The sequence below is a fragment of the Canis lupus genome, chromosome 26 (assembly GCF_011100685.1).
Source record: "Canis lupus familiaris isolate Mischka breed German Shepherd chromosome 26, alternate assembly UU_Cfam_GSD_1.0, whole genome shotgun sequence".
Classification (NCBI taxonomy): domain Eukaryota; kingdom Metazoa; phylum Chordata; class Mammalia; order Carnivora; family Canidae; genus Canis; species Canis lupus.
In genome coordinates this window covers 9,959,255-9,975,020 of record NC_049247.1, presented here as the reverse complement: position 1 = coordinate 9,975,020, position 15,766 = coordinate 9,959,255, and the positions used below count along the sequence as shown (strand labels likewise).

At 37.4% G+C, this 15,766-nt stretch overlaps 1 protein-coding gene across 1 annotated transcript in view; it reads left to right on the top strand.

Moving 5' to 3' along the window:
• The window catches only part of NAA25 (N-alpha-acetyltransferase 25, NatB auxiliary subunit), a 78,620-nt gene that overhangs the window by 50,009 nt on the left and 12,845 nt on the right, over positions 1-15,766 (top strand). Inside the window, exons 14-22 of the mRNA XM_038575133.1 lie at positions 1,553-1,733; positions 2,557-2,656; positions 7,367-7,518; positions 8,042-8,167; positions 10,900-11,143; positions 11,564-11,687; positions 12,332-12,397; positions 13,657-13,754; positions 15,307-15,417. Of these exons, the coding sequence (XP_038431061.1) occupies positions 1,553-1,733; positions 2,557-2,656; positions 7,367-7,518; positions 8,042-8,167; positions 10,900-11,143; positions 11,564-11,687; positions 12,332-12,397; positions 13,657-13,754; positions 15,307-15,417 (1,202 nt within the window). The remainder of the gene's footprint in view (positions 1-1,552; positions 1,734-2,556; positions 2,657-7,366; positions 7,519-8,041; positions 8,168-10,899; positions 11,144-11,563; positions 11,688-12,331; positions 12,398-13,656; positions 13,755-15,306; positions 15,418-15,766) is intronic.

Here is a 15,766-nt window from a genome sequence, read left to right as displayed (position 1 = left end):
GAAGGCAGATGCTGAACATACTGAGCCACCCAGGCACCCTATTCTTCTTTTTTTGTTTAAGATTTATTTATTTACTTTATAGAGAGAGAGCAAATGTGCACACAAGTTAGGGGGAGAGAACCCTCAAGCAGATGCCTCACTGAGTGTAGAACGTGTTGGGGAGCTTGATCTTGTGACCCTGAGATTACCACTCGAGCTGAAACTGAGTGAGTTACCTAACTGACTGAGCCACGCAGGCACTCCAAGGGACTTCTTTTTTTTTTCTTTTTTTTTTTAAGATTTTATTTTTTTATTCATGAGAGACAGAGAGACAGAGACAGAGACACAGGCAGAGGGAGAAGCAGGCTCCATGCAGGGAGCCCAATGTGGGACTCGATCCTGGGATTCCAGGATCATGCCCTGAGCTGAGGGCAGCACTAAACCGCTGAGCCACTAGGGCTGCACGGAACTAGGACTTCTTAAAATTATTTATTCTGTGTAATTTCCAGATGTTTCCTCCATTCACTTCTGAGCTTCTTGTGGCTAGGAACCACCTGTGACTCTTATCCTCTGGTCTTATATCTAGTGTTGCTCCAGAGTTTAAGTCAGTAAGTGTTGAACTCAATAAAATTAGATTGTGAAGACTAGCAACATTGGAAAACACTTCAAAGAAAGAGCAGAACACAAAATAAGTGTTAAAGTTTTTTCTGACTGTAAAAATAGCTTATAAAAGCTTTGGAAGTTTATTTTAATCTTTTCCAGCTTCTATAGGCATTCTAACATTTTGGCATATTTCCTTCTCTATCTGTGCATGTCGTATGTGCTGAAGATTACCTTTTCACACTAAATTCTCTGTGTTTTACTGAACTATTACTGAATAAGTATTTTCCCTTATCACTAAAACTCAGTAATGTCAAATGGCTGCCTAATGTGGGTTTTACTATAATTTACTTAATTATTTTCCCATTATTAGTACAGTGAATATTTTTATATGTAAATCATTATTTCCATTTCATATTATTTTCTTAGGTTCATAAAAGAGAAGTTACTTAGTCTTTAAGGTTATTGATGCATGTAACCTTTTGAATTTTGGTAGGCCAAAAAAAGTGTGTCAGATTAATTTATCTGATTATTAATGAACATCTTTTTTCAAATACCATTTGACATCTAAATAGTAGAATTACATATGGAAGAAAAATGTTGTCCAGAGAGTGTATCTAGCTGGGGTTTGGTAGAAAAAATCCTGTACTGGGAAGGTTGGTGGACTCAAATTCTCCTTCAAAGTCCATCTCTTCTCAGAATCTAGGTTCTCTGAGATTCCATAACCTCATAAGACCTTACAGCTTAAAGTTTGCATCACTCTTGCAGATGCATGTTTAAGAACTGAGGTAACTATTGAGAAACTTTCTGGGAAATTCCCTAGTTTGTTTATAGGTGTGTATCTAAAATCTGTTCTTTGACACCTAAACTCGTTCTTCAGATAGTTAGGGGAGTAAGTTTTTATCTTTTGTTTGTGAGAAACCTCCATTTACTGCCAAGTACTATGGATAATGCTATTACATTTTGTTTCTAGGTGACGAGACTGCTGTATGGCAGGCCTTGACTTTGCTGGAAGAGGGATTAACCCACAGCCCTTCCAATGCTCAATTCAAGTTGCTGCTTGTTCGAATCTACTGTGTACTGGGGGCATTTGAACCAGTGGTGGATCTGTACTCCAGCCTTGATGCTAAGCATATCCAGCATGATACCATTGGGTTGGTAGTATATACTCTGAATACTGAGCAGCCAGCTATCCCAGGGGATCCTTATACATGGAGCTCAGACTTTGCAGTTTTAGCAGTAGTATTGTTTCTGTTCTTAAGCTTTTTATTTATTTTTATTTTTTTAGAGATTTTATTTATTTATTCATGAGAGACAGAGACACAGGCAGAGGGAGAAGCAGGCTCCATGCAGGGAGCCTGATGTGGGACTCGATCCCGGGACTCCAGGATCAAGCCCTAGGCCGAAGGCTCAAAACCGCTAAGCCACCCAGGGATTGCCTTATTAAGCTTTTTAGACTAAGTAATCCTCCATGATGACCCATTGCAAAGCTGAAAGATTTTTATATCTTCTTTATTAAATGGTAATTTTTACATTTGCACAACTTAGGAAAGGTAAGAAAGTTATCCCCAGGGATGGCAAACAGCTTTATACTTTGAAAACTTTCTTAGCACACATTGTCTTGAAGTTTTTATTTGCAGTTGAGATTGACACAGGTACTTTGTTTGACCTTAGAGGTCCTTTGAATTTGTTTTTTGACTATTCTTTATTATAAATCAAGGGTATTGTCTTTATTTCTTTCTGTTCCATTAATCATCTGAGTATAAGAAAGCATGACATAGAGTTTTAGGTCTCCCACAAAACTGAATTAACTTCATTCTTTAAAAAAATTTGATTTTGTGAATGAGATCACTTATGTGGCAAGATGTTTTAACTTTCCTGTGTGCTTGTTTCTCTGTTATAATAATTTGAAGTGTAGTATTTGATACTGGAGGTGGGTAAGTATAACATTTTTTTTTTTCTTTCCTTCTGACCTAGCTATCTTTTGACTCGATACGCCGAATCCTTAGGTCAGTATGCTGCTGCATCCCAATCCTGTAACTTCGCACTCAGGTTTTTCCACTCCAACCAGAAAGATGTAAGTGAAAAATATTTTTTAAAAATAATGTTCTTACCTGCTTAATGCACACATTTCAGAGAACATATTCCCTCGTATGCCAAGTGCACATGTTGAGGTGCACCATGCATACTTACAGGTGCCTGTAGGCCATAGCTTACTGGCCATATCTGTTAGGTTAAGAGTTATTTGTGGTTGCTAGGATGGATGTGTTTAATAGAATCCATGTAAAGCTATAGTTAAAACAGTATTAACAGAATAGGAAGTGGTATTCCTCTTAGATCCATCTTTTAATTTCTAAGAGACTTTTTCTAAGGGTCTAAGAGGTAACCCATCATATGTGTTTATTTTATTTTTTTTTAATTTTAATTTATTTATGATAGTCACACACAGAGAGAGAGAGGCAGAGACATAGGCAGAGGGAGAAGCAGGCTTCATGCACTGGGAGCCCGACATGGGATTTGATCCTTGGTCTCCAGGATCGCGCCCTGGGCCAAAGGCAGGCGCCAAACCGCTGCGCCACCCAGGGATCCCCATCATATGTGTTTAGAGCCTGGGATGCCATAGAAGATTCTGCAAAAGCAGCAGCTCTCTGTTACCTTTATTTAATTATGAAGTTTATAACTGCTGTGCTCTTCACTAACAATCAGTACACTCGTATTTTCTTAGAATCATAAAATTGACCAATTGAAGGACATATCCAGAAACTTGGGTCAATAGTATGTTTTTTAAAATAGCAATAAATAAGGTAGAGCTATGTGCCATAATGAAAGGATGGGATTTGCACCATATTTTTCACTGCAAGCAGACTTGATCATCTCCACTTGTCAGTTAAGCAGAAATTTTATGTAGTCTCTAGTCAGTCAGCCAGCTGTGCAAAACCACCCAGAACAGAGGTGAAAAGAAGGCAAGTCTCTAGGATGGTCATTGCCTACTTTGTTCTCATGTGCTTCTAAAACTCATTGCCTGAATTCGGCCATACCAGATATCTGCCCATAGCTTTCATGGTCTAACAGCAACTAAGGACCTTGGCAGGGAAGCTGGTTTTGGGGGTGGTTCTTTTGTAACTGTAACAGTGGTGGCTAATCTCTCTCTTATTGAATTCTTTAGTCTTGTATTAAATAGAAGGCAGAACAGAAGCATTTCTGAACAGTGGAATATAGGTTTATTGTTCTCAGCTTGCAGTAATTCTGTCCCCACAAGCCTTAGGGCAAGGTCTAGAGGGTTAGTATAGCAAGGGATGGTGAGCTGTGCGTAAGTTAGTTATTAAACCCTATTCTCCTCCCCTTGTGGCATCCTTCCTCCACAGTGATTGGGATCTCTGTTCAGACCTCATTTTGTGCCATAGCTCCTGATCAGTGAAGGAGGGAAGTTGGCATCAGCATTTGAAGGTGCTGGCCTGACTTAAGAGATCCTTAGGACCTTGGGTTTCTAAGAGAGCCTAGCACAAGTAGGCAGTTGAGTTATAAATCTCTGTGTTTTCACTGTGTGTTCACGTATCTGTGCTTGCCCTTCTTAGTTCTGAAGTTTTACTAAGTCAAGAAAAAAAATCAAAAGTGTTTCTCAAATCTCCTTATTCTGGCTGTCATTTCTGTATCTCTAAGAAAGAGGTTAAAGAAACATTTGATTTACTGATAACTCCTTTTCAAAGTTTTGTTTCTCAAATGGCTCTTAGGTGGAAATTGGGGGCAAATAAGGGATTAATCCAAGTCTGGTGCCTGGCCTTACTCCAGTTTTTAATCATCCAGCATTCTAGAAGCACCATATTCATGATTTGGTCAGTAAGGCACATTTCATATACTGTTGAAAATTAAGCTTTTATTTTTTTTTCCACAAATTTTGTGGAGTTGTTTTAAAAATGAAACACACCCACCCCAAAACAAAACAACTCAAGTTATTGTTATAGAGAAAGGAGATCCTCAGGAAAGATTTGAGAGTATGTTGTTCTCAGTGGCTTTTTAATCTTTGAGGTTTTGCGGATGGTGTGTGGCAGGAGTGACTAATTGATCTGAATGTATGTGATGCTGAACCTGAGCATTTTATTGATCTGGGAATAGGACTGTCTGCTTGAAATTTATTTTTATTACTACTAAGAAGAAAGAGCTTATTTAATCCTACTAAAGTAGATAATCTTTGAGGGGTCGTAGAGGCAAAAGCAAAACCAACACAATAAGGAAAATGCACCTTAACCTTTAATGCCTAGCCTGAGTCCCAGAATAGGGAACTGGAGACTGTGGTGTGGACTGTTTCCTATAGGAATTTGAGAATAAGAACACGATTTTAGTGTTGCCTTGTGTGTCTTAAACCATCTAATAGTATTAGATAATTCTCTGGAAAGCTAAAGCTCTATGTTCTATATCTGTTATTCTTGGAGTTTTTGAGATTCCCCAGATGGTTTTTTCTTGAGTGACTGATGAATTTCAATTCCCAACCTGCTCTTTGAAAGAACACTTTACTCCTTAACTGGAAAATCCAGTGTTCTGCTTTGTAAGGCTTTGTGCTATGGGATTGAAAGTTATATTTGGAAGATCTACACAGGGATTTGCTTTCTGGAAAGATCATCATTTGTTGCTGTCATCTTACTCTGAAATAGATTTTTGCAATATGAGACTGAGCCAGATTTTCTTATCTCCAAAAGTTACCTTTGTGTTTGTACTTTAAAAATAGTTTTCCATTTAAAAGTCTGTCTGTTTTAGGTATTGTGAAGACTATCACTCAGGGTTTGATGTCTATCTATTTTGCTAATTTTTACAGTGACCAGGGTTCATTTCAGGAATCCATATGGGATATAACTAGCCTCATTGGTGCATATATGAGTAGAAATAGGTACGGACAACATTCTCTGATGTTCAAAAGTTTTTAAAGGGCCTATGGCTTCCAATTTTGCCTGCAGTTCCAATAGGGGTTGTCTCTTCAAACCGTAGACCTCTCTTGTGCTCGGTCTTAATACAAGATGCCCAGGCCCTTTTTCTAGCTCTGCAGTGGTACTTTGCTGCAGCATTAAAGGAGGACTATCTTAAAAACAGAAGCCAGAGAGCTACAGTTACCGTCTCAGTTTGTTAAAGGACTACATTCTCTTTCTATTGCCCCTTGTTTTTCTTTTTTTTTTTTTTAAGCCATTGCCTTTTTTTCAAAAGTGGTGTTCCATGGACCACTCAGAAATTAAAACTGCCTCTGTACTTTGTAAAGCTGTATTCTTTCCTTTAATCAGCATTATTTTGGAACTGTCATTAATAAATTTGACTGGAATCCCCAGAAGTACTATTTTAATCCTGATTAATTGCTGGAGCATTATGTTCCTAAGCAGCTGATTTTTTTTTCAAGCTGTAAGTTTCTGTTGCAAGGGCTGATATTAAGCTTTTTCTAAGTCAAGAGGCCATTGGATAGGCAGGTGTGTTTAGAGTATCCTGGCCTCTTCTTGATGGGGCATATCACTGTCCTTTAATCAGACTAGAAGGTGCACTTGAGCTTTTTTGGATAGTCCTTCTTTAAACCTGCAGGATCACAAGTAATCTTTTTAATTTTCTTGTGTCCGTCCGTCTTTAATTTCTCCAGATACTGCAGGCAAACAGCTCGCCGAGGTGTCCCATGGGGTTTAAAAGCCGCATCGAATGCAGTTGAATTAGCGCCCGTGGCGCAATCCCGCGGCCTGAAATGAACCCTGCGAGGCTGTGTATCAGAGGGTATGTTGTTGACTATTGGCCTATTTTCCTACTGGGCAAATTATTCAGTCATAATGGAGATGGGGGCAGTGCTGACTGAGGCTATGTAAAAAGACTGGCTTTCCTAGAAAGGATCTTTGGGGCAAACATCCACTTTGAGCTTAACATTTTCCTTGGCCCAAAAGGATACCCTCCTGACTTCTGATCCTGATGGCATAGGCCCACACCCATGAAATGTTCTTCCCTGAGATTTTCTTCTATTGTGCCAGAATTTCTGTTGAGAATTCTTTTTCTTGCCTCTGTTCACAACATTTCATCTGTACATATGTATTAATCTAAAATTAAAGCGCATGTGATGAGTGTTCCCTTCACTTGTTCATGGAATTTTCTGGCATAGGTCTTACGTAGTTTGGATGGACAAGAAACCTGGTTCTTGCAGTCTTTCTGTCCTCAGGATGGATTCTGATGAATTCTTAAGGGTCTTTTGTTTGTTGCCTTCTATCCCGATGTAATGCATATATGCCCTATGTTTGTGATACATAGTACTCAGAAATAAACAAAACCAAGGAGCAGCCTATCTTTTCTCTGAAGGAGGGTGACTTTTATTTGGGTTGGTGGTGGGGTGGTTATATTATTCTGGTGTTTTTGGAACGTTTGTATAAAACAGTTTATCTTAGATGCAGAAAAACATGGAGTAATATCCCTTCCACAATGGCACTAACCAAATTTTTGACTGATGTGGTATAACAAAACCTCCAGTCCTACTGAATTGAAAGACATAACTGCTAAGAGAAAGTCTCTGTGGTGGCAGGAGCAGCTGGGTGGTAGTAATACTAATAGTAGTAGTAGTACTAGTCCTAGTAGTAGTATTGGTAAAGAACACATAATTCTGGTATAACAAAGAAGAAAAATAATGTTTTTAAAGGCTGATAATACTACTTGATGACCTTTAAAGGTTAGAATTCACATCTTAATTTTAGTTTTGAGTATTTTGTTTTGCCTGGCAAAGTTTGCCTTCATTGCCTGATCTGTGAAATATTTATACGGAGGTGATGTCTTTCCTTCCCAGACCTCAGAATATATTATTCAAGCTTACAAATATGGTGCATTTGAGAAGATCCCAGAATTTATCGCTTTTAGGAACAGGTTGAATAATTCTCTTCATTTTGCGCAAGTCCGTACTGAACGGATGTTGTTAGACCTTCTACTTGAAGCAAATATGTAAGTATTGCACAAGACCTATAAAGAACTAAGGGATTAGATCAGATCCTGAGAGCCATTAATGGGCTCATGGGTGATATTAGCAGGCCTAAGCTAAGGAAAAATGGCTGGGGGGAGAAGTTGGTGGGAACAGAGAAGAAAGGGGAAGTAACCCAGGGCATATTGTGGGGAATGATTGGGTGCTGCAAGCACCATGAGTTCTGTACACAAGCTGCCACCCAGACCGTGGTTATCACCCCAAGGTCTGTGGTGTTTAAAGGGTTTCCCTTCCCCTATAAACATGGGATTTCAGGAATTAATGTTGATCCACTTTATTTTAGTTGGGCTTTCAGGCACTTTCTCTTGCTCTGTAGCAGGCTAATATGATACAGGCTTGGTTCTGTGTCATCTTTTGTGCACCTTTACTTCATAATAGTTAATCCTTCTTCCTCTTTTCTTTCTAGTTAAACAAAGTTGTCGCTAATATGTTTTCATGGCTGTTTTACTATTGAAATAACACATAAGCAAATTTTCTATATCATAGATCAACCAGTTTAGCAGAAAGTATAAAGTCAATGAATCTTCGGCCAGAAGAAGATGACATTCCATGGGAAGCCTTGCGAGACAACAGAGACTTAAATGTTTTCTTCAGCTGGGATCCAAAAGACAGGTTACTGGAATTAAACCCTAAACATTTATTTTTGAAGAATTAGGATGCATCTAAGAGTTACCCCACCAAGAAATCTCTTTTTTGCACAAATACAGTAACATGGTTGTTGTAGGGATAAGAAGGTATAGGTAAGCCAAAGGAAGAAAATGAATCTCACTCATATGTTGGATTGCTTGCTAATCTAAAAATTAGATTTCCCCTCATAGCATACATGAAAAGAGATTCTAGTTGGATTAAAGGTTACATGCTAAAACTCTTTAGAAATTCTACAAGAAAATTAAAATTTATTTATTTAGCAAGAGAGAACATGGTTAGGGGTATGGTAGGAGGGGGTAGTAGGAGAGGAAGAGCGTGAAATCTAAGTAGGCTCCACACTCAGCACAAAGCCCTGTTTGGGGCTTGATTTTACAACCTTGAGATCACAACCTGAACTGAAATCAAGAGTCCCACGCTTAACTGACTGTGCCATCCAGACACCCCTAAAAAATATTTTAAAATGGTTAGGGCAAACCTTTCTTAGCATTACGTCAAACCTGTAAACAGAGGATTTGGTCTCTGTAAATATTAGCCTTTTATATAGAAGTAAATTTGTTAACAAGTTCTAAAGGTAAATTAGTAATTTTCTTCATATATATTAATATCTTTCACGTACAGGGAGAACTCTTAATTCAATAATAAGATAACGAAAAACCAAGTTGGACTTAAGAAATTCAAAGAAATGTACCTTATAGTGATTTTTTTTTAAAAACCATTATACAAAGATAAAAAAGATTTACTTGTGGTCAGTGAGATTGTGGGGGAAAAGGTTGTTGTGCATTGACATGGAGATATAACTTTATATAATCTTCCTGTGGGGAATTTTAGTAATCTGTATTAAGATTGAAAATCCCTTATCCCAGTTAATTCAGTAGATTCACTTTTAGGAAAGTATAATCAAAGGAAGTAAGTGCATAGGCATGCAGACCTGTGTATATGAGGTAATTCTGAATATACAGTTGACCCTTGAACATGTAGGATTGGGTTGCTAACCCCCTTGCACAGTTAAAAATCCATGTGTAACTTTTAACTCCCCAGAGACTTAACTGGGGAGTTAAATCATTCTGTTGACTGGAAGTGTTGCCTACAACATGATCAGTTGGTCAGCACATATTTTATATACCAGTATATTATATCCTATACAGGATAAATGTACACTTACTTTAAAGTAAGCTAGAGAAAGAAAATATTATTAAGAAAATTATAAGGAAGAGAGATTCCTGGGTGGCTCAGCTGTTGAGCATCTGCCTTTGGCTCAGGGTGTGATCCTGAAGTTCCGGGATCAAGTCCCACATCAGGCTCCCTGCATGGATCCTGCTTCTCCCTCTGCCTGTGTCTCTGCCTCTCTCTGTGTGTCTCTCATGAATAAATAAATAAAATATCTAAAAATAATTATAAGGAAGAGAAAGTACATTTATAGTACTATACTGTATTTATTTTTTTAAAAATCTGCATAAGTGGACCCATGCAGTTCACATCAGTGTGTTCAAAGATCAGCTGCATTGTGATTTGAGGATTGCCAAGACTATATTCAGTGATTTTCTAGGATTTAAAACTTAGCCTATAGTTGTCTTCACAGCTAAAGTTTATTATAACAAAAGGACGGGGCAGCCTGGGTGGCTCAGCGGTTTTGCACCGCCTTCAGCCCAGGGCGTGATCCTGGAGACCCAGGATCGAGTCCCATATCGGGCTCTCTGCATAGAGCCTGCTTCTCCCTCTGCCTGTGTCTCTGCCTCTCATGAATAAATAAATAAAAATCTAAAAAACAAAACAGAAGGACAAATGACAGGATCAGCAAGGGGGAAAAAAAAAAAGACAATATGGAAAACTCCATGCACAGACTTCCAGTACTCTTTACCTTCTGTGCTCCTCTGTTTAGCGGCAAAAAATGCAGTGATGCATGTGTAGCGTTTCTACCTGGAGAAGCCATTCGAGATTTGGTGCCCAAGGTTTTTACCAGCTGGTTACGTAGGCATCCCTTGTCCATCATGTGCCAATGTTCCAAACTCCCAGAAAGAAAGCAGGTGCTCACCATAGACCATATGGTTTGTACAAACAGTCTAGGTACAGTGAGCTACTCTTCATCATTTAGGGAATGTTTCAAGTCCCAAGTTCGTAGACATCAGCTAAAGCTCAACCTTAAAAGCTGTCCCTTGAAGAATAATAACCTCAGTCTTGCTATGTTAACTCTTTTCTACACACTGTCAAAAAAGATGTCATTTGCAAAATAGTGTATTGTGAACCCATTTTATTTGTTTAAAATATGTCAAATTATATAAATATTTTTATGTTGTACGTTTGTATTGTAAGAGTCTGTATTTTACATTTGTAAGAGTCTGAAAGGATTAATACCAAACTTGTTACTATTGCAGGTGTTTGATTACTAGGGCACATTTTTGTTTTTCAGTTTTTTGTCATTTGAATTTTTTATATCCTATATTTCTTTGAAAATACATGATGTATATTTTGTTGTTATCAGATGTCTCACTGAAGCAGAAAAATGACTTGTTAGATAGGTTGTCATTCCCCATTTTACTGATCCTGAAATGGGAACTTGGGTGATTGGGTTTATCCTTCAGCTAGGAGATGAGCACTGGAACCATTCAATGGGACCTTGACTGATGAAAGTAAACCTTGAAAGATGTAAAGGCAACACACTGAATAAAGTGAATGGTTTGGGGATATTTCTTTTTAAGGGATGTTTCTGAAGAACATAAGAAACTTTCCTTGGAGGAGGAGACCATGTGGTTAAGAATCCGTTCCTTAACATTGAGGCTGATCAGTGGACTTCCAAGTCTGAACCACCCTGTAGAGCCAAGGAACTCAGAAAAGACCACTGAGAATGGCGTGTCCTCCCGGATTGATATTCTTCGTTTACTTCTTCAACAGTTGGAAGTGGCCATGGATATGGGAAAGCGATTTATTGAGAAGGAAGTTCAGGTATCATCAATATGTATTTGTCATCAAAGGTGCAATAATCCAGGGCTGTCTTTTTAAAAATAGGAATTTGGTGTGGATGAATAGTAAAGAGCAGTATTTTGTCCCAGTTTGTGGTACCTAGGAAAAAACTTGATTTTATAGGCTTGGGAATTAAAGAGGCTTCCTCACTATCCAAACTAGATAGTGAGGAAAAGCAAAATAGCTTTATTTGTAATGGTGTATTTTTAATAGCTGTGAACAAATTAATACAGAATTTGTTTCACCATAATGATTTAGTTGTTAATTTGATCCGTGGTTTGCAACCTAGTCAATGAGATAGACTTTATCCAGTAGTTATAGTCCTCTGTTTTCTTGCTTTGTATAAATTTAGATGGATTTAAAGGACATTACCCCTCCCCCCCCCCCTTTTTTTTTTTTCAGTATCCTTTCCTTGGTCCTGTTCCTACTAGAATGGCTGGATTCTTTAGTTCTGGCTGTTCACAGTGTCAGACCAGTTCTTTTTATCTTGTTAGTGATATTTATGAGCTGGATACCAGTGGTTTAGGTAAGTATACATTTGCATGAATATGTTTACTTAGGTCTTTGTCTTTGAAAACTTAGTAAATGTAACAAAATATTTAAGTCCTCGCATATTTGGATGATTGTGAGGAGGTGGAAGCTGTTCTGGAAGTGTCTAACTTAACATGAATGTATGTACATTCATAGGTTACAAAGTAATATTTTACAAATTTAAGTCTTTTCCCTATTTAAAATCACTTGTTAGGTCCAAAAATTGAAGAAATCCTTAATTTGTTGAAGTATTGTTGGATTTCGGATTGAATTCTTTACTAAACTTTGTGGAGAAGAGTTTTTTCCTAACCCAGTGAGAATCATGCATATTCCATAGACCCTCTTTCCCCTTCAGATCTTAAGATTTGTAGATTCTGTCTTTGAGATTATTTGAAGCACTTAGATTTTAAGTCTTCCTAGAAAATTGTAGGTATTACTTTTGAGAGAAAGGTAATTAATGCCTTTCTTTTCCTTTCTTTTATCTTTTTCTTTGTCTCCCTCAATGATGGAATTTGATGCCTGTGAGTCTTAAGAGTAAAGAAAATGTCCTTGCCCATGAATGGCTTGCGGGTGTTGATCTTGCTGCTGTTTTTTCTTTTTCTTTTCTTTTTCTTTTTCTTTCTTTTTTTTCGATTTTAGAGGATACAGTGGAAATCCAGGAGCGAGTAGAGAATTGTCTTAAGTCTTTACTAGAACAATTAAAAGGTAAGCATTCTAACTATGGACCCCCGTATTTTATCTAATTAGGAACTCATTTTTTAGTAGAAACTTGAAGGAGTTGCAAACAACTTGAAAATAATGCATACTTTGGGTATTTTGAGACTTGTCTTTAACTTTAAAAAGTGTTGATTACAAAAGTAGTAGACAACCTACTATAAAACAGTACACAAGTGGGTATGGTGTTTCTCCCTTTCCTAGCCTCATTTCCCCAGAGGACAGTAAGTACTTTACTTAAAAGGTAAGTAACACTTTTGGAGTCTATACTCATAGAAGGACCCTAAACAGTCATATGTGTGTATGTGGAAATATATTGTAGTGATTTTATTTTTTTTATTTTTTAAACATACTTTTTTATTTTACTTTTCTGTTGTCTTGGGCACTTACCATGTCAGTTACATATAATATTACACAGTATTATATCAGTGTACTAAGTTTATTTATGTATTGCCCCATGGAGTACATGATATATTATGTACTTGAGTTATTTATAAACTCTATAATAAAGCTGAAATGAACATCTTGGGACATAAGTGTTTGGGTACTTATTTGAGTACTTCTTGGGATTAAATTCCTGGCAATGGAATTGTTTGGTAAAAAGGTACATAAATGCATGTAAAATCTATAAGGGTCTTTATTTTCAAGAGCCTAAATAGGGGGAAAAATAGCCTAAATGGTTTTTTATTTTATTACCCAAATGAAGAATAATGAAAAGATCAAGAGTATGAGAATAAAACATGGTATTTATTATGAAGGTTAATTTCTATCATGTACTTTGGTCTTTTAGTCCATAATAGCACACATTCTTCTAAATCATTCATTTGAAGTCTTAATTTTATTGTGACAATGACCTATCTGTGGAACAGCTAGCTGGGGTTTAGACTCTAGAATATATAATTTATGAGGCCACCTTTTATATTTTGAAGACAGCAGAGCCTTAGTTACATGGCTTTTTAAAGAGCTTAAAATAGGGGCTCCTGGCTGGCTCAGTCAGTAGAGCCTACAACTCTTGATCTTGGGGTTGTGAATTTGAGCCCCATCTTACAGATAGAGATAACTTAAAAATAAAATCTTTTTTAAAAAAAAGCTTAAAATAGATATCCTTTGTTTGGTTCATTGTGGTGGGGGAAGCTTTCTGGCTTAAGCTTTTATATTTGCTTATTCTTTATTGGAGCATACATTGTATTCCTAAAAATAGTGTTGAAACAAAAGCCAAATAAAACAATAAAATACTTTCCTATTTTCAGATGTCTTCAGTAGATGTAAAGGTGACCTCTTAGAAGTTAAAGATGGTAACTTGAAAACACGCCCTGCTCTTTTAGAGAACCTAGTCTTCTTTGTTGAGGTATGTCTTTGTTCTCTTCCTGGAAAACTTGGTTTTCCTTAATTGAGTGAAAGATAATTTTTAAAAAATAAACAGGTAAAAGGCACCTTATACCTTTATTTTAATCCCCCACCTTTTGTTAACTGAAAAGCAATTTAAATCATTTTTGAAGGTGTTCCTTCCAAGCATACCAAGAAAGTTTTGTTCATAATGAATAAAACTTGCAATTTCTTTATCAATCTTTGAAAAATTCCTTAGATTCACTCTAAATGTATCTGTTCTCTGTTCATTTTCCTTTTTCACTCAACTATTATGTTTTAAGTTAATTCCACCAGTTTTTTAAATTTGTTGTTACTAGGAACGCCTAAGTGGCTCAGTGGTTGAGCATATGCCTTTTGCTTAGGGTGTGATCCCGGAGTACTAGGATTGAGTCCCACATCAGGCTTCTTGCATGGAGCCTGCTTATGTCTCTGCCTCTCTCTCTGTGTCTGTCATGAATAAATAAATAAAATCTTAAAAAAAATAAATTTGTTGTTGCTATTCACTAATTACTAAGATTCTGCATTATGAAGGAGAATCTGGGCACTTATTCAGCAAAACTTTCTCCTCTTTTTTAACCAGAGGGAAGAGGAGGATTGCAAACACTCATAATCCATTGTCTTATTTTTGTCACATGTTTATTTACTTTTCTTCCCCTCCTAGTCTGTTCTGGTGACTGATACAGTGTAAGTGTCTAAGACTCTGAATAAATCAGCCATAATTGCTCAGTATGTCCATGCACACTCTGTAGCAGAGGAGAAGCATAGGTGTAAACACCTAACTTGAAGGAGGGAATGTGCTGACCAGTTGGGGAGATTTCTGTGTGTGTGTGTGTGTGTGTGTGAGAGAGAGAGAGAGAGAGAGAGAGAGAGAACATGGGGGACGGTGGGGAGGGGCAGAGGGAAAGAGAATCTTTTTTTTTGTTTAAAGCTTTTATTTATTTATCTTCGAGATAAAGAGTGCAGGTGCAGGAGTAGAGAAAGAAGAACAAGCAGACTATGTGCTGAACACAGAGCCTAATGGGGCACTCTGTCCCATGACTCTGAGATCAGGACCTGAGCTAAAATCAAGAGTTGGATGCTTAACTGACTGATCCCCCCAGGATCCCTCTCTGTTAATATTTAAGTTAAGATTTGTGGTGAGGTAATATCTTAATGGGCTGGGAGGTGGGTGGGGAGAGGCATATTATAAATAACTTTTGGATTCCATGCCTAGGAATTTGGACCTCTCACTTGAGTGAAAGGAAACTGGGCTGAGGTGGAGGATGCCTTTAGGGCTAGGAGAGCTAGAAGGGAGGATAAAGATTGAAGCAATCTTAGTATTCTGAGCAGTATTCAAATGAAGGTCTTCAGAATCAGCGTGGTAATTGTAGAAATTAATCTAAACTCTCTAATCTGTAGTGGAGAACTAGAGGAGAATTCGAAGGGATTTGCACAGAACTATCAGCAAGAATTTAATCCATAACCTTAACTGTTCCTGCTAGATGTCTTGAATATAATCCTTATTGATGAATTTGCGATTTTTCCTCTTTCAGACTATTTCTATTATCCTTTGGGTGTCCAGTTACTGTGAGAGTGTCCTGCGACCATACAAATTAAATTTACAGAAAAAGAAAAAGAAGAAAAAAGAAACCAGCATCATCATGGTAATAATAGGGAAAACACAACCTGGCTGCATGCTGCTTTTTCTTTTCAGTTTTCCTGCATATTATAAGAAACTTTAGAGTCCTGTGTACATTCATTTTCTCTGTCCAGCTTGTTTTTGCTTTTAAATGACACGCCTATAGAAAAGTTGAAAGGCTAGCATGATGACACCCAAATATCCTTACTAGACTTGCCACTTGTTAATACCACTTGGCTCCATCTGCTTTATCTTACTCTCTCATCCTATCTACCCCCCTTGTTTGTTGAACTGTTTGAAAGAAAAGTACAGACTTTGTGATGCTTAACAGGATAGAATAGGGCAGTTGCCTACAAAACCACAATACTCAAGAA